General features: G+C 40.8%; 1 protein-coding gene across 1 annotated transcript in view; it reads left to right on the forward strand.

The window, feature by feature from the left end:
- Positions 1–32: 32 nt before the first annotated feature.
- The window catches only part of LOC137257336 (phosphatidylinositol-3-phosphatase SAC1-like), a 42,541-nt gene continuing 18,921 nt past the window's right edge, over positions 33–23,652 (forward strand). The window contains exons 1-7 of the mRNA XM_067794637.1: positions 33–96; positions 3,005–3,102; positions 7,952–8,029; positions 15,512–15,639; positions 19,559–19,708; positions 21,594–21,687; positions 22,929–23,116. Coding sequence (XP_067650738.1) covers positions 71–96; positions 3,005–3,102; positions 7,952–8,029; positions 15,512–15,639; positions 19,559–19,708; positions 21,594–21,687; positions 22,929–23,116 — 762 coding nt within the window. The 5' untranslated portion in view covers positions 33–70. The remainder of the gene's footprint in view (positions 97–3,004; positions 3,103–7,951; positions 8,030–15,511; positions 15,640–19,558; positions 19,709–21,593; positions 21,688–22,928; positions 23,117–23,652) is intronic.

A 23,652-nucleotide genomic window follows, 5' to 3' on the forward strand; every position in this document is an offset into this window, starting at 1 on the left:
TCAATTTGGAATTGTCTCCCCTCCTTGAACTCTTCAGCTTGATGGAGGAACATTCCACGTCACCGTGAAAATGGCGGTGCACGATTCTCTTCGATTGTAAGTGGGTGTGTTATGAGCAATGCGGTTTGGTATCTGTGATAGCTGTTTTCGTGAGTCTAAGGAGATGCGCATAAGCACATTTAGATGGACGTTTCTCTGAGATATGCGGGCATCTCCCCACCGCACACTGATTTGTGCATTCTTAACCGAAGAGCTTCTGTTGGTATAATTGATCGCGTCAGGTGATCCCAGGTGTCAAAGGTTACCAGTGCTCGGTCACTGTTTATTGAATAAGAACAACAGAGTACGCCAGTTTTTTCGACTCCCCAATACAACTGTTTATTAACTTTTCACACATATACTATATTGCTTGACCAGATACCAACAAGTTGATTTTACTGATAAGGAAATTGTCAGACATACAAACGTCCATGGCAGGTAGATTCAGTTGTAGACTTGCATTTGGTCTCTGAAATAAAGTTACCGTGTTTAACAATATGCAGAAACATACTTATCAACAAAAGAAGTCCAGATGTCTCAGAACAATCCTTATTCTAGCTGTGGTACCCTGGACTTGACTAAATCAGTGAACACTTGATAGGACTTCCATATATACTTACCATACATGCCGTGGGGGCGTGGTGGGCGAGCTGTCTAAGGTGCCAGGATCGAACCCACCTGTGTGCAGACTGTTTCAGTGTTGTCACAACCCCTAGTGTGCAGTACACAACCCTGTGCACTTAAGAGAACCCACGAATCTGTTGGTAGATGGCCAGATGGTGGCTACACAAATACATGCAAACACCTTGTTGCGGGTACAGCAACGTGCAGTAAACATGGGACAAAGTACTGTGACTATCTGTCCCAGTCCACCAAGCTGTGAATGAGTGCCTCGTAAAGATGGGAAAGCCACATTAACTCGGTGCGCCTGGTAGGCTGCAAGAGTTGTATGATCCCAGGGAGTTGAGGTTGAAAATACTAAGTGCTGTTGTGATGGACATCCGATGATCAAGGGAAGGAAAAACAAAGCGCCCTTGAGCAGTTGAACCAACTGGATATCGGTGCTATGCAAATATCTAGTAGTATAGAATAGTATAGAAAGATATAGTATGGTATGGTATGGTATAGCAATGGTAATGGTAATCCAACATCTGGTTGATACATGATTCTTGGGTGCTCCTTGTAGCACCTGCCAGGTTGTTCTATACTGTGGTCAGCTTCACTCCAATCCTGTGTGTAAATATAACACACACTGTTCCTTCCTCAGTGAATATCACATGGACTGGGTACCAAACTGACATTGTTACTCCACAAACAGCACTGTCACATAGCAGTATTCAAATGAATTTGTTTACCTATATACAACTTTTTATGTCTGATAGAAAAACATTTTCCCACAATTGGAAGAAAATGGAATTTGATCTTTGACATCAAATGATGATGATGAGGTATAATTGCTGACAGAGAGAAGGGTGATAATTCTTTTTTAAAAATTCTATTGATAGTAATCCATTCTCATCACGTACATCCCTAATATTCATAATCCATTTCTCTGCCCAATTTTTTTAAGAAATATGTAGAGTTTTTGAAGTTGTGATTGAACCATAGTGGTTGGGATCAGTGTTCATCAGTGTTGTTTGGGTCAACATAATGTTGTTTGTGAAATAGTTTCCATGCTCTTAGGACATCATGCGAAAAAGGATTTTCAATCACAATAAAAGTTTCAGAGTTTCCTCCAGAGTTAAGTATATCTTTGAAAGGTACATTGCATGGATTTTTATGTTTAATGTTTAATGTTATTTTGTATATATAGATATATATATGTATATTTTATCATGTTACATAGCGCAATCGTCATGTATTGCCTTGTTACGTACTACAGTCATCACCATGTCTGGCCATGTTACATTTTCAGTCAACATCTATGTGTGAATAAGGTTAGTTTTACACTGCACTCAGCAGTATTCCGGCTGTATGATGGGGCTCTGTAAATAATTGAGTCCAGTTATCAACAGCATGAGCATCAATCTACGCAGTTGAAAACCGATGATATGCGTCTACCAAGTCAGCGAACCTCCCGGCCACCTGATCCCGTTAGGTGCCTCTTGCGACAAGGATAGTGGCTTTCTTGGCAAGCATAGGTTGCTGAAGGCCTGTTCTACCTCGGACCTTCACGTGTCCCAACTAACATCTATAGGCAATCAGCATGTACATTGCTTTATCACATAATACTATCATCACCATGTATTACTAATGTTAGTTATGTTTTAAACAATTAGTAAAAAGACAAACAATTGGAAAGTTTTACTTTGTCTCTTAGTTGGACAGGATGCACCTGTTGATCTCAGACTACCAAGGAAAATTTTTGCGACTGTTAATTATCAGTGAACACAATATATGTGTGTCATACATAACAACCTTGCAGTCCTGTTCCTAGATATTGACTGCTGATGACAATAACAGAACCCAGGTGTCAAGTTTCCTAGGTATTGTCTGCTGATGACAACAACACAAATAACACAACCCAGGTGTCAAGTTTCCTAGGTATTGTCTGCTGATGACAACAACACAAATAACACAACCCAGGTGTCAAGTTTCCTAGGTATTGTCTGCTGATGACAACAACACAAATAACACAACCCAGGTGTCAAGTTTCCTAGGTATTGCTTGCTGGTGACAATGACCCAAGGATCTTTATTCTCAAAACATTCGTATCTCTAAGAATTCTTAACTTTGATTATATCCAGTGTGTTAAAAATGGGCCTAAGAGGTTTGTAGAAATACAGACTTTTTTAGAACAACTAGCCTGATGTCCAGCTCCTGGATATTGATAGCTAATGACGATGACACAAGTAACACAACCTGCCAGACTTATTCTCGACACAACTATCAAAGTCCTACTGATAGCTTTGTACATGTATTTCCAATGTATGTGTGGATATAGTTCTCAACCCTATTGTTTCAGACATATTACATCTGACAAGTTCATCATCGAGCCGACTAAAGCAGGTGCAAATGAGCTGCTGGTTATCGACCGGGTGTCCCAGGAAATCACACTACAAGGTGATGTCAAGCCACTCATGGGGAGTTTGACATAGTCCCAGCACTGTAAAGTTCAATGTCTATTGTGTGCCTTGTGGTCTCTTGTCCAGCCACTCTTGGGGATTTACTGAGTTAGACATAGTCCCAGCACTGTAAAATTCAATGTCTATTGTGTGCCTTGTGGTCTCTTGTCCAGCCACTCTTGGGGATTTACTGAGTTAGACATAGTCCCAGCACTGTAAAGTTCAATGTCTAATGTGTGACTTGTGGTCTCTTGTCCAGCCACTCTTGGGGATTTACTGAGTTAGACATAGTCCCAGCACTGTAAAGTTCAATGTCTATTGTGTGCCTTGTGGTCTCTTGTCCAGCCACTCTTGGGGATTGATCAAGGGCAGAAATAGACATTATCCCAGCACTGTAAAGTTCAATGTCTATTGTGTGCCTTGTGGTCTCTTGTCCAGCCACTCTTGGGGATTTACTGAGTTAGACATAGTCCCAGCACTGTAAAGTTCAATGTCTAATGTGTGCCTTGTGGTCTCTTGTCCAGCCACTCTTGGGGATTGATCAAGGGCAGAAATAGACATAGTCCCAGCACTGTAAAGTTCAATGTCTAATGTGTGCCTTGTGGTCTCTTGTCCAGCCACTCTTGGGGATTGATCAAGGGCAGAAATAGACATTATCCCAGCACTGTAAAGTTCAATGTCTAATGTGTGCCTTGTGGTCTCTTGTCCAGCCACTCTTGGGGATTGATCAAGGGCAGAAACAGACATTATCCCAGCACTGTAAAGTTTTCCTCTATTATGTGAATGGTACTCAGCCACTGTGACTTCCACATTTTTGTTTTAGTTTGCACTTATCAGAGGGGTACAGAAAGTATGCAGCCTACACTACCACTTGTCCGACTTTCGTTTTTGTGGAAGTCGCGGTGGCTGAGCAAACTAGGTGGCTGACTTTGTTTGCTGGCAATTAGGTGTTTGACTCTGTGGGTGCAGGTTCGAATCCTGGATGGGACTTAACCAAGAAGGTACTCGAATTTGTACTTTACTAAGAAAGTGAAATCCCAAATATGACATATGATACATTTGATCTCTTCCTAAATGGCATTGTGTAATCATAGCTTTTGGCCGTGGGAACTGTGCCAATTTACACTCATCAGAAATGTATGCAAAGTATGCCAGTTCCATATTTGTGAAAGTCATGGTGGCTGGTGATTGGTAGGAATATTTTAGAAAATGCCACATACCCATGATGTTTCCTGAAGAGGTAACTAGTGCAGATGTAGCTGTCATCTATGTTTTCGTTGATGTTGCCATGTCTACATGAGGCCAGTCAGTACACAAGGTCCTTGTTTTTTTATGTTGCCATGCCTACGTAAAGCTAGTTAATACACAAGTTTCTGGGCCCACTTGCACAAAACGATCTTAGAGCTACAATTATTGTAAATTCTTAAGATTGCGATCTTAGGCTTCGGCTACAATCGCCATCCACTTGCACAAAGCGATTGTAGGCTAAGATCATTGTAAGTTACAATCAAAACTTACAATTGGTCGCAACCAGTTGTAAGGAGCTAAGATCATTGTAGTCAGTAGCAAAATGGCGTTAAAGTTGTTGTCAGTTTCACGCAAATAATTAGCTTTGCGTTTGGGGATTGCTTTTATATTGCATAAAACTGTATGTTTCGCCTCAACACTTCAACAACACGGAGAATGCAACATTGATTTAATGTTTGAAGTATCGTTATATGAGGTAGTGAATAACATCATTATCGAGTCGATATCATAGAGTACAATTCTCACCCGATTCAGTGTTGGAAAAAGTATGAACACCATACCTTTTCGATAAACAAGGAAACGATAGTAATGAAAGGTGTCTGCATGCGATTAGCAGTGGCCATAACCTTTTCAATAACTCAAGGGCAGCTAATCTTAGTTTTTGGGGTCTTCAATGCCTAAATACAATGCATGTTCTGTTGTGACAGAACAGATCTCCATGTGTTTCTTTTCGGTTAATGATTTTGTCTTAGTTTATCATTGAAATAATCTACAGTTGGATAACGTGCAGAATTATGTTTTTTCTAGTTGTAAAAATTGAATCTGACCAGAGACAAGAGTTGTAAACTATGCATTTTAAATAAAGTATTCTTCAAACAGGAAAAATACACTTGCTGGGGTGTGTGAAATTTGCCTAAAACGTTTTTTTAACAAAACGAAAAAATAATTATCAACAGAATATCATAAAGTAATTAATATACTGTGGATGAGCATTCAACAGCACATACAACACACACAAAATAATAACGTTTTCATATTTCCTTGTCATGAATTTTCCACAACACTCCCACAGTCATGTCACACTTTCATATCTTTACAAATCTAATGTTTCAACATATGTCATATTTGGGATTTCACTTTCTTAGTAAAGTACAAATTCAAGTACTTTTTTCGGTTGAGTCCCATCCGGGATTCGAACCCGCACCCTCAGAGTCAGGCACCTAATCGCCAGCACACAAAGTCAGCCGCCTAGCCTGCTCAGCCACCGCGACTTCCAAAAATGAAAGTCGGACAACTGGTAGTCTAGATTGCGTACTCTGTGTATGGAAGTCGCGGTGGCTGAGCAGGCTAGACGGCTGACTTTGTGTGCTGGCGATTAGGTGCCTGACTCTGAGGGTGCGGGTTCGAATCCCGGATGGGACTCAACCGAAAAAAGTACTTGAATTTGTACTTTACTAAGAAAGTGAAATCCCAAATATGACATATGTTGCTTTTGACCACTTTCTAAATGGCATCGTGTAATCAAATCTAATGTTTGTGGGATATATTTGGGATTTTACTCCAAATAACACTTACAAGATGCCAAACTATGTTCAACTGACAGCCACTGACAAATCATGGTACATTTAGGTGTTATGTCATAAGGAAATTTTATTTATGTGCTATCTTTTAATTTCATGATTATTAGGTCAATAACTCAAGACCCAATTTGTTAACGTATTTGTTTGTATTGCATTACTTGCATAAAACATGACATTTCTGTGGTTGCAGTATCACGTCTAGTTCATAAAAAATTAGAATGTAGAAAAATTAGAGAATAATCCCTGAGGTACGAGTGATTATACATGTTACCTTGCACATTATCGCTTCCTGCTTCAACTTTCCTTCAAAGATTTTTGGGTTGGGGTTTTGGGGGGTTTTGTGTTGTTTTCATGAAAAATCTGCAAGGTGCGATTAAGGAAGGGTGTCATTTGCGTGCAGTAACCAGATCCACGTTTTATTTGCGCTGCATGCTATGCGCACTTGAAGACAACTGTAGAGAGGAGTCGAGTTTAGGAAATGTCTACCTCCAACATTGAAGTTCGATCTTAGTTAAAATTGCGATCTTAAATCCATGCTGTCTTAAGATTGTGTTTGTGCAAGTGGATTATAGCAATTGTATGGTGATTGTAAAGTTGATTGTGGGGGCCTAAGATTGGTTGTAACTAAGATTGCTCTGTGCAAGCGGGCCCTGGTTTATAAATGTTGCCATGCCTTTGTAAGGCCAGTCAGTACACGACGTCCTGGTTTATAGATGTTGCCATGCCTACGTAAGGCCATTTAATACACAAGGTCCTGGTTTATAGATGTTGCCATGCCTACATAAGGCCAGTCAGTACACAAGGGCCTGGTTTATAGATGTTGCCATGCCTGCGTAAGGCCAGTCAGTACACAAGGGCCTGGTTTATAGATGTTGTTGCCATGCCTACATAAGGCCAGTTAATATACAAGTTGCTGGTTTATAGATGTTGCCCTGCCTACATAAGGCCAGTCAGTACACGAGGTGCTGGTTTATAGATGTTGCCATGCCTACACAAGGCCAGTCAGTACACGAGGTGCTGGTTTATAGATGTTGCCATGCCTACACAAGGCCACTTAATACACAAGGTGCTGGTTTATAGATGTTGTTGCCATGCCTACACAAGGCCAATTGATACACAAGGGCCTGGTTTGTAGATGTTGCCGTGCCTACATAAGGCCAGTTAATACACAAGGTGCTGATTTATAGATGTTGCCATGCCTACATAAGGCCAGTTCATTCACAAGTTGCTGGTTTATAGATGTTGCCATGCCTACATAAGGCCAGTCAATACACAAGGGCCTGGTTTATAGATGTTGTTGCCATGCCTACATAAGGCCAGTTAATATACAAGTTGCTGGTTTATAGATGTTGCCCTGCCTACATAAGGCCAGTCAGTACACGAGGTGCTGGTTTATAGATGTTGCCATGCCTGCGTAAGGCCAGTCAGTACACGAGGTGCTGGTTTATAGATGTTGCCATGCCTGCGTAAGGCCAGTCAGTACACAAGGGCCTGGTTTATAGATGTTGTTGCCATGCCTACATAAGGCCAGTTAATATACAAGTTGCTGGTTTATAGATGTTGCCCTGCCTACATAAGGCCAGTCAGTACACGAGGTGCTGGTTTATAGATGTTGCCATGCCTACACAAGGCCAGTCAGTACACGAGGTGCTGGTTTATAGATGTTGCCATGCCTACACAAGGCCACTTAATACACAAGGTGCTGGTTTATAGATGTTGTTGCCATGCCTACACAAGGCCAATTAATACACAAGGGCCTGGTTTGTAGATGTTGCCGTGCCTACATAAGGCCAGTTAATACACAAGGTGCTGATTTATAGATGTTGCCATGCCTACATAAGGCCAGTTCATTCACAAGTTGCTGGTTTATAGATGTTGCCGTGCCTACATAAGGCCAGTTAATACACAAGGTGCTGATTTATAGATGTTGCCATGCCTACATAAGGCCAGTCAGTACATAAGGGCCTGGTTTCTCGAGTGTGTCATGGAGTGTGTCACAGAGTGTATTCTGCCTTCCAGTGAACCAGGGCCAGATTCCTGCTGCTGCTATCACCAAACTCATCTATGGAGTTGTGGGCATCATCCGACTTGTTGCAGGTAGGTGATAATGTTCAGTATCCATAATAATGTTCATTCATGTAAGAAGAGTGCTTACAACTTAGTAAGAGGTTCGATGTGATATGTGCTTGCTGTGTAACCCATGGTCTCATGCAGTATGCAACTCAAATCAGAATTTGCAGGTTGCTGAAGGAATTGTGGGTAGGGAGCAGTCGGTTGTGTCCTGCAGGTTTTCTTGGCAAAAGTATTACCTGTTAACTGCACATGTTTTCTTTCCTTTTGATTCAGCTGTAGACACTGTACAATAAACTAGTATTGTAACCATAATCCCTTGGAAAACTCTGCCCCATCACATCATAGACTGTCTGGATTTGGTCCCGATTCACACAATAAACATTATAAATTTTCAAGAGGCCTAATTCACAACTAGGATATCTAAGAGATGTGGGGAAACACATCTCCTCCTCAGCAGATGCAACTGTCCGTGTATGAGGCAGAAAATAATAGTAAGTTTTCCTTATCCTGACTAATATCATTGCTTCTGCTAGAAGGTGGGAACCTGTCTCTATGTCCCCAATAGCATTTTTCCTGAGCACACCTCCTGCATGCAAGTGTGCCCCAGTGTCCTCCTGGCCATGGGGTTACTGATCACTCTCCATTTTCACCCTACGGAACGCTTGGGAAGAACATTGTTGTATCTCTATTTCAGAATATCCAACCATGACCCACACCTATCTTGTTTCTCTTGTATTATTTCAAAGTGCAATTTAAGTTCTAAATGTTTTTTTTGCCATATGTGATTTTGCAATTTTTTTATTTGCATTACAACGAAAACAAGTTGGAAAAGGAAGAAAACTCCAGGTGATATCAGCCATCAACATGGAGAGATAAGGCGACCAAGTACTTAGCTGAATTTGTGTTCATTTCTGTGAACAATATATGTTCACATGATACTTGTAATACTCACATTGATTGGATGAAGTGATGCTACTCTCCCAAAACTATTGACCGAGAACCCATGGCCCTCTGCTTTCCAAGACACATCAGACCATATGTGATACAATCAAGGTAGATTTACGAGCTATTCTTATCACAGGGATGGAAAAGATGAACAGGAATCAGATGCTGGAAGAACTTGACTCAAGTTTTACTAAGAGTGAAGCTCAGAATTTAGTTCAATAAATCAGTTTGATAAAACAATGCATTTACCCTTTTATTACAAATTACGTTTTAAGGGCTCTTATTAACAGAAGCACCGAGTGGCTAATAATAGAACTATACTGCTATGCTATAATTGCAATTGTGATCTTTGTTTGCTACATTTAGACTGTTTGGCCAGTTTAGCATGGCAGTCGATTTACTCCTTTTTTTCTCGATTTACTCGTAATGAAAGTGAGTACATAGAGAATCGCACCCAAGTGCCTGCTGATATCAAATATACTCTTCTAGAAAAGTAGGGGAATCTGAACTTTGAAGTCTGGTAGAATGAAAACCAATTGAGCAACATTACAATGACATTCATCTTGTGTGTGCAGCATCATTTCACGTTATCACCACGCCCAAACTTAATGCATGGGAAGCACGTGCACAACGTGGGAGCCTCCAACACGTGCATGGGGTGTCATTATGAATCTTGATGTTTTTCAGGCAGGTCGATAAATCACTGTAGACCAGACTAACTGAATGAACAGCTTTGCTTTGAATGAAATCCATGTGTTGATGCATTCTCAAAACGCCCATTATTATTGTAGCAACAGTGATTCAGTCCCATATATCTCTAGTCATGATGTCGTCCAGATCTAAAGACGAGACTCGGGCAATTGTCACAAAGAAGTGGTCTCATAGCAACGTTGAAGATTACATTACTGAAGATTTTGTAGAAGTACTCACCTGTAAGGTGTGTCAGGCTGTAGAAAAGAAACTCGACATCTATCCAGGGCAACATACTGATGATGATAGCAATCATCGGGGAATTGATGAGACTTGCGTTGAAGATACACAACCAGCGGAGGTTTTTATAGATAAAGGTAAAGATGATGCATATATCTGCCTAGATGTCGGAGTTTTATCATGGGTAGTGGACGGCCTTCCGATATCATCCCCAAAGAAGACATCCAACCCGGCCGAAACATATTGTATAAAGGGTGATGACTTTAAATCGATCACCATTCTGCTGATGAAGCCCATCTCTGACGTTGCTGATAATTTAGAAGCAGATTTTGGTAAAGCATCAAAGACTCAAGGTCAACATACTCTTGCATTTAATGCACGGAGATTTAGACGTCACAACATGGAGCATTTTATGGAAGCTCTGAGGTATATGAAGATTTCTACCTTGTCTCCGAGACGAAGTCACAAAGTTACAGAGTTGAAGATAAGAGGTTAGCACAACTTGATACAACAATACACATAGCGTTTTTTGGCTTAGCAAGATGAGGCGCATTTAAGCGTCTTTTTTTCACATATCCTCTAGGGGGTGCAAATACTTTAATCACTCAGTGGCATCATTATAAAAAAATCCCGGTGTTAAAACTGCTCATTTTGATCTTTGATTACCTCAAATCGACCTTTTTGACAACAGCGCACAATTCTCAGCTGTGAACAAAATTTCATCCAATCAGAGTATCGTCTCTGTCACGTAATATGAGGTATATATATGAGGGCCGATGTAAAAGTCATCTACATTTCAGGTTTGTGCAAACCTGAAATTGCGACAGCTGACTGACATCGCTTCCCAATTGCTCAGATTGATGCTCATGTTGTTGATCACTGGATTGTCTGGTCTGGACTTGATTATTTACAGACTGCTACCATATAGCTGGAATATTGCTGAGTGCTGCGTAAAACTAAACTCACTCGTAATAATGTCGGCCCTTAAGTTTTCACATGCAATACTGCAATTAATACTCCCTTGTAACTTGTGTTAGGTGGTATAAACCTACACGTTATATGTCCTCATTCACTTGATGGTCAGTTAATGAATTTATGACAGGTACAATTAGTGGTAACACCACTTAATTTACCCAAAGGTCCCCCATTTGGTATTTCATGTGTGTGTATCGATCAAAGGATTATCCGACAATACGCTGATTGATTAATTACTTATATGTGGAATTAATTGTGGATTTGTCAGAAGGTAGTGTTTATGTATGTACATTTACTAGAAGAATGATGGACATTATATAATTAGCTGCCAGGTGTGCTATCTTGGGTGACCAATAAGACTATACACCAATGTTAAATACCTCAAACAATACATCACTTTATTGTATATTATACTGTTAAAAGACACATCACTTGGGAAATTAGCAGATGAATTGCATATCACTTGTTTTTGTGAACATTGATGGATGCATTCCTCGAACAAGATAATAGCCTGACATTGCTCCCTATAACTTTCATTTGTTTTGATGTTAATATTTGCATTTTGCTTTTATTAAACAGAAGCATGCAACAGAATCATTGTTTTCGTCATGCAGTGTACTGAAACAGACAACATACACTAGGGCGTGTGTGTGAATTTAATTAATATTGGCAAACTATGAAGTGTTTAGATATTACATTCCTAGTATACATTCACTATGATTATCAGCAGATTGCTTCTTTTTGTTAAGTTTTAAAATACATACAAGTATGATTATAAACAAATTAGGATTATAAGACCAAATATAAGGACCTACATTGATTAGTGTCTACATACTGGAGAGTGGACATTTATAAATGAAGTGAATTAAACATGAAATTTAGTATTGTCACTTCGACCCCACCTCGCTTCCGTGGAAGAAGTCGTTACGTTACAAGCTGTCATGCAGACTGCTTTTTGGCCATGACACAAATACATATTTAACTACTAGCAGAAAGTAGTTTTGATTTTCTGACTTGATGAAAACAAACCATAATCTCATTAATTCTAATGGACTTAAGTCTGTGACTTAACAATTTTGAAAAATGGCAGCGCCCTGTCTGAGGATAAATGCTATTTAGGAGATAAACATCATGTGTTGGCCAATTTCCGGGTGTTATTGAGTATTTGAAGCACGGGAATGCATTTGGAACCGACGGCGTCAGCCAGAGGTTTCAAATGAAATATTCCCGTGCTTCAAATACTCAATAACACCCGAAAATTGGCCAACACATGATGTTTATCGACATTGTAAACAAAAAAGTAAACCAAAGGGGTTTTACTGTCTGCACTCGTTTACATCGAGTATGAGTACAGCAGTAAAGTGTCATCAGATGGCTGTTTCAGCTGGTTCCCATGGTAGCATCTGGAGTTGCTCATTTATGACGTCATTCTAACTTTACGTCACAATATGATTTGAATGACGTCACCACTGTTGACACAACAAAACAATTGTTTAGGTGTAAATACGCGGTGAATAGTCTTGCAGTTTCCGAGAATCTAATACCATTTGATCATGTTTTTCAACCAATCAGATTACAGAACACAGTGACTTTTGGTTTACAATTAAGTTTGTTTTCACCAAGCTATAAAATCAAAATTACTGTCTACTGATAGTAAAATATGTATTTGATTGATGGATTTTGCTTGACATTTCTTGTAACATAACAATATTACTCTTGGAAGTGAGGCGGGGGTCAATATAAATTATAATATTACTTACAATATTATTGTCACTTTGACTACAACCTCGCTCCCAAGGAAGAAATTGGTGTGTTAATGCAAAATCCTTGTGGTCAGCTATGAGTAATAAGTAGTTTTATAACTCGATGAAAGCAAATCTCAATAGCATTTGCTATCCTGGAAGCGAGGTAGGGGGTGAACCATCCAAATTAGCATATACCACAGGTGTCCACAATGCTTGCTTTGCAACATTTAACATGAACTGCAGAGTCTGGTGGAAATCTGTGCATAATGACACCACCCCCAACCTCAAGGAGCAATTGACGGCAACACAACAATTTGTTGACCTTGAGAAATCAACAATATGATGAGTTTCCTACACATTTTCTATACAACTAACTGAAAATCGTTCCTCACATGACATCACTGCAGTGCTCTGGTCACAGAGCTAGGTAACCTGTCTGTGGTTATGTTGGCGAGTGAGAGTGAAGCAGACGACTTTTTGGCAATTCTTGATTGTTCAGTATGAATTAACCACAAGTTTTTTGTTGGAGTTTGGTGTTTCACTTAAGACTAACCATTTTCATACGTAATGGTTAAAAGAGTACAAAAATTTTTGAGTTGATTTGTTCTTTAAGAATCCGAAAAAACGGAAGAAGAATGAATGTCGGCGCTTGCCACCCAGTGTGAAGATCAAGGGTTTATCTCAGACCACTTAGCATCTACATCGACAGGTATTACACTACTACATCAGCAGGGGTAACTGAGCGCCTGTACATGGCCAGACATTAACATGAAGCCTCCTTAACGGACATCTTGGGCAGCACCTAATTTGGTTGAGAGCAACATCGGTCAACTATCACAGGAAGTATCACAAGACTCCAAGGAATTAAAAATGTTAATTAAGTCGATCCAAACAATGAACAATGTGTATTGTCCGTCATCATGTTGTAGTCATCGGAGATCCCTTTTCTGGCAATAGAGCGATCCAAAGAAAAGAAATCTACAACCACTCGTGGCTGTTACTTGGGGTCGTTTCGTCGCGCCAGTACCAACAGTCGTTATTCTGGCTGAGGACACTCCTATTGGGGTGCAAGAAGATCTTGGTCGTGAAGATCATGTCTGGAATGATTGGTTGCTCCCACATCCAGTCATTCCTGTAGAACTGTCAATTGTGGGCGGATCTCTTGGGCAGTACTGGAAGAACTCGAGGACGATTACACCATAGAAGTTCTACGAGAAGACTACTAAATCCAACTCAAGTCGAGGCCTGCGTTGACCAACAATCAGTTGGCACACACCTACCCAGAAATACAGAGAATAAAATTGAAAGATGCTACTGACATATTACTACAGAAAGAAGCTGTAGAAATAATGGATCAACTCTAACTCACCCCAGGGTTCTATTCTCTGATCTTCCTTGTGCCCAAGAAGAACTCCAAAGAAACGTTCTGGCTCATATACAATATGAAGCACTTCAACAAAGAATTACTTTCTTTAGGTCGGAGAAGTTCAAAATGATACACTTGCCTTAGCTGAGACATCTCATCCGACCCAATGATTTTATTGCGAGTAGAGATCTGAAAGATGCATATCTCCATGTCCCGATGCATCCTGGGTCCAGGAAATATCTTTGATTGCTGTTCAACGGGAAACACTACCAATGAAAGGTACTGCCATTTGGAATTTCGTTGGCCCAGTGGATATTTACATGAATAACCAAACCGATCATCACCTATCTACATCAGAAAGGTCTATGCAGTGCCTTCTATCTAAACGACAGGCTCGCTGACTTGGTTGACACATGTCATCGGTTCCCAAATTTGCAGATTGATGCTCATGTTGTTGGTCACTGGATTGTCTGGTCCAGACTTGATTATTTACAGACCACCGCCGTATAGCTGGAATATTGCTGAGTGCGGCGTAAAACTAAACTCATTCACTCACTCAATGTTCATTCGGATACGGTATAATTAAGTTTATAAATGGACTTTGAGAATGTCAATTACATGTGAGCATTCTGACACTGCTCTTGATGTAAGAATTTTCGAGAAAATGCTGTCTTATATGTATGACAGATATTGTGATTCGGCTATATTCCAAGGTAAACTTTGAATTATTGTGGCCCATTTGAAGTATTGTATAGGGATATACCACAATGTAAAACTTTGTATCAAGTCTCTGTATCGGATTTGAATGAATCATTACACCACTAGTCTGTTTTAAGCATATAAGGCATGTTTGCAAAGCTTGCTAAACTTTAAGAGACATTGTACAGTTCCCTCCTTGAAGAAGCCAATTGTCACAGTATCAGCAAGAAGAATAACTCCCCCATATCACAGAGATTTGTTGACATCAGTTTACTGTCCATAACCAATGACTGAGTCCATGCACCCGTTTTACTACATAAATCGGAGCATAAGTGGTACGATTGAGGTACCTTGTTTATCAACATCAAGAGGATTGAAGAGTTCCCAATCTTATGTGCAGTCTGTGTGTATCCAACTTAGATGGCTGACCCACGACCTTCAGTTGGATGCTAGCAATGATATGAGTCTGGATGAAGAAAACTGCAATTTGTATGATAAAAGTAATGTCAGGTGGGAGACCCATGATCAGTCAGAGCAAGGTGCTTGCTGTAAGAAAAGTATGGATTCTAGTTGTACAAGAGAAATAACATAATGTGAAGCAGTAGAAGTCTACATATGTAAACAAGGTAGAATACTTTGAACATTTACAGTCTTTTGCAATTTGCCTGACATCTCAGTAGCAAGTGTTATGCTAGTATGCCATCACCTACCCATCCAGCTCTCACATAACAGTGACAGAGCAGATGAATGTTTCTGGATTATTAGAGGCACTGATGTACATGTGAGTGAAAGTGTCTGTGGGAGTGAAAGAAAGTGTTGTGATGTCTGTGTTGTTACTGTTTGCAGGCCCGTACCTGATTGTGATGACGAAGCGGGAGAAGGTTGGTGAGATCAACGGACACACAATATGGCAGCTGACAGACACAGAAACCCACTCCTACAAGAGAACGATGCTGCATCTCACAGAGCAACAGGTCAGACACCAGTGGGTGGCTTCATATACACTGCAAGCTAGTACTTATGAGTCTGTGCTAATATTGTAGACTAGTACCGGCAGTAAGAAATGTGGACTGGCTCTGCAGACTAATGGTAAGAAATCTTGACTGGCTGCACCAACTAGTAGTAAGAAATGTGGACTGGCACTGGAGACTAGCAGTAAGACATCTGGACTGGCTCTACAGACTAGTAGTAAGAAATCTTGACTGGCTGCGCCAACTAGTAGTAAGAAATGTGGACTGGCACTGGAGACTAGCAGTAAGACATCTGGACTGGCTCTACAGACTAGTAGTAAGAAATCTTGACTGGCTGCGCCAACTAGTAGTAAGAAATGTGGACTGGCACTGGAGACTAGCAGTAAGACATCTGGACTGGCTCTGCAGACGAGTAGTGAGAAATCGAGAAGTAACTTGTAAGGTAAAATATTTCGTGCTCATGCTGATTCCTCCCTCTATGTGACTGATAATGGAACATTGGAAATCCCTTCACGTTCCCTCTTTTGAAGAGGATGTACAATCACACTCACCACAAGTAACCTCTGTTACTGTTGGTGCCCTAGTCGGTCACATGAGCAACCATGTTTGTCACTCTCTGCTCCATTGCCCTAGTGAACAGTTGGAGGCAACTGAGGTCACTATACGACACTTATTCTTCCTATCCATTTTATCCCATGCAACACGTTTTGCAGGGCACAGGGATGTGAGGGTGTGAGGGTGTCGGGGTGCTTATTGGAAGTCATCGAAATCTGTCACAACAAACTGTGATCAGTGGAGACCAAGGATACTACATACCAGCTGCCTGTGAAGAACTAATCAAACCGTAGACTCTCTAATGTTTGTGTCGTGTTGTTACTACTTAATCTCCCACGTCATTGGCTTCATCACTAGTGCTCTTTTTGTTTTAGTTCCCTACTGGACTCTTCCAGTTATGTACCACTTGTTTAGTCTGTTACATGCTGTTGTTAATGTTAACCCACTGTTTGTCACAACATACCATGTATATAAGCTTCTCACTATTTGGTTGTATTCACATTTAGCTTGATAACGATCATTCTCTTCCCACAAAGGTTACTTCTGTGCCATATTGGAGCTAAGTCTATTTAACGCATGTTCTGATTGGATAATAACAAGGGAGATAATACCTGTTGCGATTTCTTGCCGCAAGGTGAAATATGGCCGTACTTGAACAGAGGTTACCATAAGAGAAGATATGTCCATATATGCTGTAATACACCAAACACTGAGTCTTCATAGTCTTTACACTGTAATGTATTTGTACCCAGACTATAAAGCCTGTATACAACTTACTGTACTAGTCAGCTCTAAAGCTAAATTCTCAAAGGAATATGAGAAATAGACGTGCGAGGGACAAGTAAGAGGACGCACTTGAGTCAAGTCTGGTAAATTGGCTGATAGAGCTAGTAACTGTCTGTTAATTACTGCTGCTGCTGATTACACGATGCCATTTAGAAAGTGGTCAAATACACTTTCTCAGTAAAGTACAAATTCTAGTACTTCTTTGGTAGAGTCCCATCCGGGATTCGAATCCGCACCCTCAGAGTCAGGCACCTAATCACCAGCACACAAAGTCAGCAGTCTAAGCCGCTTTTGGAAGTCGCGGTGGCTGAGCGGGTTAGACGGCTGACTAATAGTGTATACAATTATAATGTATACTTATCCTTATTGATGACGTCAAGCCTACCCAACCTCCCCACTATCCTGGTAGGTTCATGAGTCAAACAGTGACAAGCATCATCGGTCATGTGACAGATTAGGGCGCCAGCAGTAAGGGAGGCATCTCATGGGTCAGTGTGATTGTACGTTCTCTTCGAATGGGGGAACTTCAAAGGATTTCATGTGTTCCACTCTCATTCACACAGAGGGAGAAGATAAGCATAATAAGCATGACTCGGGATAAGTAGAAAAATTTAAATAAAAAAATTACATTTCTAAACCGTAACACAAGGAGCAACTTCAGCTATTGAAAATGCAGAAATTGAAATCAGTAGTGCTTATACTTGTAGTGTTTGTATCTGTACTGCTTGTATGCCAAATGGCGTGTATTTGTAGCTTCTGACAATGGGAGCTGTGTCAATTTGCATTTGTCAGAGTGGAACACAGTGTTTGTGATGTAGACAACCACCTCCATTCTTGTGAAACCTGCATGGTTGAATGGGTTAAATAGCTGACCTTGTGTGCTGCTAATTAGGTGCATATCTCTGAGAGTGACTCCACCTAATGACGAGTACTACAACCTGCCCTTCACACAGAAAACTTAAAAGTCACATGCAACCCCAAAAATCAAGCTTAATTAAAACACAATTATTGCTTATTCATGACATATAATATACATTGCTGCTTGTAAAAAACAAATAAACAAAATCATAAGCATACAATCTGGATTCAGAAGTTCAATATTTTGTACTTGGGCTTATTTCCCTCGAGATGAAGCCCACAGGAGACTGAGCCCAGTCATAGTGGGTGGCTGTGCACTCAAGTGTAATGACGTCTTCCAATTGTCTGGTTCATTTGCTGATATGCTGAGGGCTCGTTGTATGTACAGAAAGATGATCTGTTTCATGTGCATTTTAGAAGAATGGCGAGTCACAAGAAAGTAAGTTTCTTTATGGATAACAACTTCTTTTTGTGTACTTGATGCATCGTTTCAGTATGGATTCATATACCGCTGTCAAACAAAATCATATACACTAGAAGAAGTTGTCATCCATAAAGAATGGATTCAGAGATGTTGGGTTTTGTAAATACATGTTCTCTGAATTTGCGTTCAATCCAATCAAAAATCATCTCAGAGGAGATGGTAAACTACAGCGTGGCTGGATTCTGTCATTCGTCCAAGTACAAAGCAGGACTTGAAACTGTCAAGAGTTTGCACCAGTTTCCATCAGATCCAATCATCCAGAAAAATGGATGTAGTTTGTTTGCAACCCACAGACATATAAACATGTCATGTGTACAATTATCACACCTGCCTAATTGCATAATGCGGCAGAGACAGGACTCGGGAGCACAAATCAATTTATTTTGTTTATGGCGTATAGCCTGACAGGTGTTAAGTTCAAATTGCATGTGGTCAATGATTGAAGCTGTGTATTGCATATTGTCTTTAGATTATTTAATTGTTTGTTTACACAACTAAGATTAGAATACTGCTCATCGCTCATCTGGACATGCATATGGTTTCAAGTTCTGCGAACCTATTCACTGTGCATGCGCAATGGGCGCAGCACAGCACAACTGTTGAAACCACTTTTGGGGAAACTTAGTCATTCATTGGATCTCCTGTTTCGTGGGCGTATTTTTCATCATGTTTTTTTTAACTTTATAGGTTGAATTGGCAATTTTGATGACTTGTTTTGGCAAGTGCATACCGAAAGGTACCTGAATCTGTAAAGTTGTATTTTACGTGGCATGTGACCTTTAATAACAAAATTTTACCAATCGTTTAAATGTAGTCCCTGTGAATATTAAGAAGGGGAACTGCACCATGTCGATAATGCTAGTGGTAAAAACAGCAAGATGCAAGATTTGAATCATCTGATTCACACAGGTTGGCTGAAGTGTATGATCAGTTGATAGCCATTCTTCAACATGTATGTTCAAGCAATTCAAATTAACATTGAGGTCAATACATTGTTCACAGGTCCCTCAGGGCCCATGGTTTGATGTAGCCTCAGTGTTTGTTTGACATAAACAAACATCAAGGGTATTCAGCCCAGCCCCACCTCATGACCAATGAACAACTTGTGATATAAGTGACACTGTGTAATTGTGGTGCTTGTGTCTCGGTAAAGCACAATTAATTTCATATTTTCGACATAAGGCTTGAAGGTTGATGACTGCTATATTATTTTACTATCATGCCATGTTGTTTGTGCAGGCCTCCTACAACCGGAGCTACTTGTCCATGGTGGAGCTGATCCTGAAGACAGATGCCTTCTACTTCTCCAACACCTTTGACTTGACACACTCACTGCAGCGTCTTCAGAACACTAGCTCTGACTTTTCGTCCCTTGCCCTGCACGAGAGGGTAATCAAATGTTCATTGATGTCTGTACACCTCCTGTCATACGTCACATGTCCTTGATGTCTGTACACCTCCTGTCATACGTCACATGTCCTTGATGTCTGTACACCTCCTGTCATACGTCACATGTCCTTGATGTCTGTACACCTCCTGTCATACGTCACATGTCCTTGATGTCTGTACACCTCCTGTCATACGTCACATGTCCTTGATGTCTGTACACCTCCTGTCATACGTCACATGTCCTTGATGTCTGTACACCTCCTGTCATACGTCACATGTCCTTGATGTCTGTACACCTGTCATACGTCACATGTCCTTGATGTCTGTACACCTCCTGTCATACGTCACATGTCCTTGATGTCTGTACACCTCCTGTCATACACCATATGTCCTTGATGTCTGTACACCTCTGCTCATACACCATATGTCCTTGATGTCTGTACACCTCCAGTCATACACCATATGTCCTTGATGTCTGTACACCTCCAGTCATACACCATATGTCCTTGATGTCTGTACACATACAACATATGTCCTTGATCTCTGTACACCTCTACTGATACACCTTATGTCCTTGATCTCTGTACACCTCCAGTCATACACCATATGTCCTTGATGTCTGTACACCTCCAGTCATACACCATATGTCCTTGATCTCTGTACACATACAACATATGTCCTTGATCTCTGTACACCTCTACTGATACACCTTATGTCCTTGATCTCTGTACACCTCCAGTCATACACCATATGTCCTTGATGTCTGTACACCTCCAGTCATACTCCATATGTCCTTGATGTCTGTACACATACACCATATGTCCTTGATGTCTGTACACCTCCAGTCATACACCATATGTCCTTTATGTCTGTACACCTCTGCTCATACACCATATGTCCTTGATGTCTGTACACATACCCCATATGTCCTTGATGTCTGTACACCTCTACTGATACACCTTATGTCCTTGATGTCTGTACACCTCCAGTCATACACCATATGTCCTTGATCTCTGTACACATACACCATATGTCCTTGATCTCTGTACACCTCCAGTCATACACCATATGTCCTTGATGTCTGTACATCTCCAGTCATACTCCATATGTCCTTGATGTCTGTACACGTACACCATATGTCCTTGATGTCTGTACACCTCTGCTCATACATCAGTTGACCTTAACTTCAGTTGAACTTTAGTCTATGTTAAGGTCCTTACCTGCACAGCTTTTGTAAGTATATGTTAAAGTCCTTAACTCTATAGCTGTTGTAGGTCTATGTTAAGCTCCCTAACTCAACAGCTGTTGTAAGTCTGTGTTAAGCTCTTTATCTCAACAGCTGTTGTAAGTCTGTGTTAAGCTCTTTACCTCTGGTAAGCTCTTTACCTCAACAGCTGTTGTAAGTGTGTGTTAAGCTCCCTAACTCAACAGCTGCTGTAAGTCTGTGTTAAGCTCTTTATTTCAACAGCTGTTGTAAGTCTGTGTTAAGCTCTTTATTTCAACAGCTGTTGTAAGTCTGTGTTAAGCTCTTTACCTCTGGTAAGCTCTTTACCTCAACAGCTGTTGTAAGTGTGTGTTAAGCTCTTTAACTCAACAGCTGTTGTAAGTCTGTGTTAAGCTCTTTAACTCAACAGCTGTTGTAAGTCTGTGTTAAGCTCTTTAACTCAACAGCTGTTGTAAGTGTGTGTTAAGCTCTTTAACTCAACAGCTGTTGGAAATAAAGTCCATACTGCTACAGCTGTCTTTGTGAAAGTCCTCCTTTCAGGTCTTACTCAAGACCAGGAGAACATTTATTCTGTGTTGAAAGAAAAACATTTAAGACTTCCAAATTTTCTAAGTTACTGTGTAGGTGATTTCAAGAATTCTTTTGTGTTTTCATTGGCAGGCTGACCAGAGATTTGTGTGGAATGGCCATATTCTGCGAGAGTTGGCACAGCAACCGGAGCTGGGACAGTACTGCCTGCCCATGGTGCACGGCTGTATCCTTAACTGTACACACAGTACACTCACACCACACACCGTCAGCACCCACAGTACACTCACACCACACATCATCAATACACACAGTTACGCTCACACCACACACCGTCAGCACCCACAGTACACTCACACCACACACCGTCAGCACCCACAGTTACGCTCACACCACACACCGTCAGCACCTACAGTACGCTCACATCAGACATCAACACACACAGTATGCTCACACCAGACGTCATCAATACACACAGTACACTCACACCACACACCGTCAGCACAGAGTATGTTCACACCACACACCGTCAGCACCCACAGTACGCTCACATCAGACATCATCAATACACACAGTACGCTCACACCAGACATCATCAATACACACAGTATGCTGACACCAAACATCATCAATACACACAGTACGCTCACACCACACGCTGTCATCACCAAGAGTATGCTCACGCCAGACATCAATACACACAGTACACTCACACCAGACATCATCAATACACACAGTACACTCACACCAGACATCATCAATACACACAGTACACTCACACCAGACATCATCAATACACACAGTACGCTCACACCAGACATCATCAGCACCCACAGTACACTCACATCAAACATCATCAATACACACAGTACGCTCACACCACACACCAGCAGCACCAAGAGTATGCTCACGCCAGACATCAATACACACAGTACACTCACACCAGACATCATCAATACACACAGTACACTCACACCAGACATCATCAATACACACAGTACACTCACACCAGACATCATCAATACACACAGTACGCTCACACCAGACATCATCAATACACACAGTACACTCACACCAGACATCATCAATACACACAATACACTCATACCAGACATCGTCAGTACACAGTACATTTACACCAGATGTCGTCAGTACACACAGTACTCACACCAGACATCATCAATACACACAGTACACTCACACCAGACACTGTCAGTACACACAGTACACTCACACCAGACATCGTCAGTACACAGTACATTACACCAGACATCATCAATACACACAGTACACTCACACCAGACATCATCAATACACACTGTACACTTACACCAGACATCATCAATACATACAGTACACTCACACCAGACATCATCAATACACACAGTACACTCACACCAGCCTACCTCCCTCATCACAGTTAAGATCTAGCCTAAGTGTGTGAGCCTTGTTTCCTGAACTTGCCAGTCATCAGCATTAACAGCACCAGCATCAATAACAAGAACTTTGACTACATCCTCATTTCCCGCAGATGTATATATCGGGCTGGGACCAGGTTCTATGTTCGAGGAGTAGACACGGAAGGCCAGGTTGCCAACTTCGTTGAAACAGAACAAATTGTGCAATATGATGGCATCAGATGCTCTTTTGTACAGGTGTGTTACCATGTCTGTATGACTAGTGTTACGGTTGTATTGATTAACATATGTCTATAGGACCTGTGTATGAGTTACAGTGTTTATCATATCTATAGGACCAGTGTGAAAGTTACAGTGTTTATCATATCTGTATGACCAGTGTATGGGTTACAGTGTTTACCATGTCTATAGGACCAGTGTATGGGTTACAGTGTTTATCATATCTATAGGACCAGTGTAAAAGTTACAGTGTTTATCATGTCTATAGGACCAGTGTATGAATTACATTGTTTATCATGTCTATAGGAACAGTGTAAACGTTACAGTGTTTATCATGTCTATAGGACCAGTGTAAAAGTTATAGTGTTTATCATATCTATAGGACCAGTGTAAAAGTTACAGTGTTTATCATGTCTATAGGACCAGTGTATGAATTACATTGTTTATCATGTCTATAGGAACAGTGTAAACGTTACAGTGTTTATCATGTCTATAGGACCAGTGTAAAAGTTACAGTGTTTATCATATCTGTATGACCAGTGTAAGGGTTACGC

The sequence above is a fragment of the Haliotis asinina genome, chromosome 12, assembly GCF_037392515.1.
Source record: "Haliotis asinina isolate JCU_RB_2024 chromosome 12, JCU_Hal_asi_v2, whole genome shotgun sequence".
In the NCBI taxonomy this organism is placed as follows: Eukaryota; Metazoa; Mollusca; class Gastropoda; order Lepetellida; family Haliotidae; genus Haliotis; species Haliotis asinina.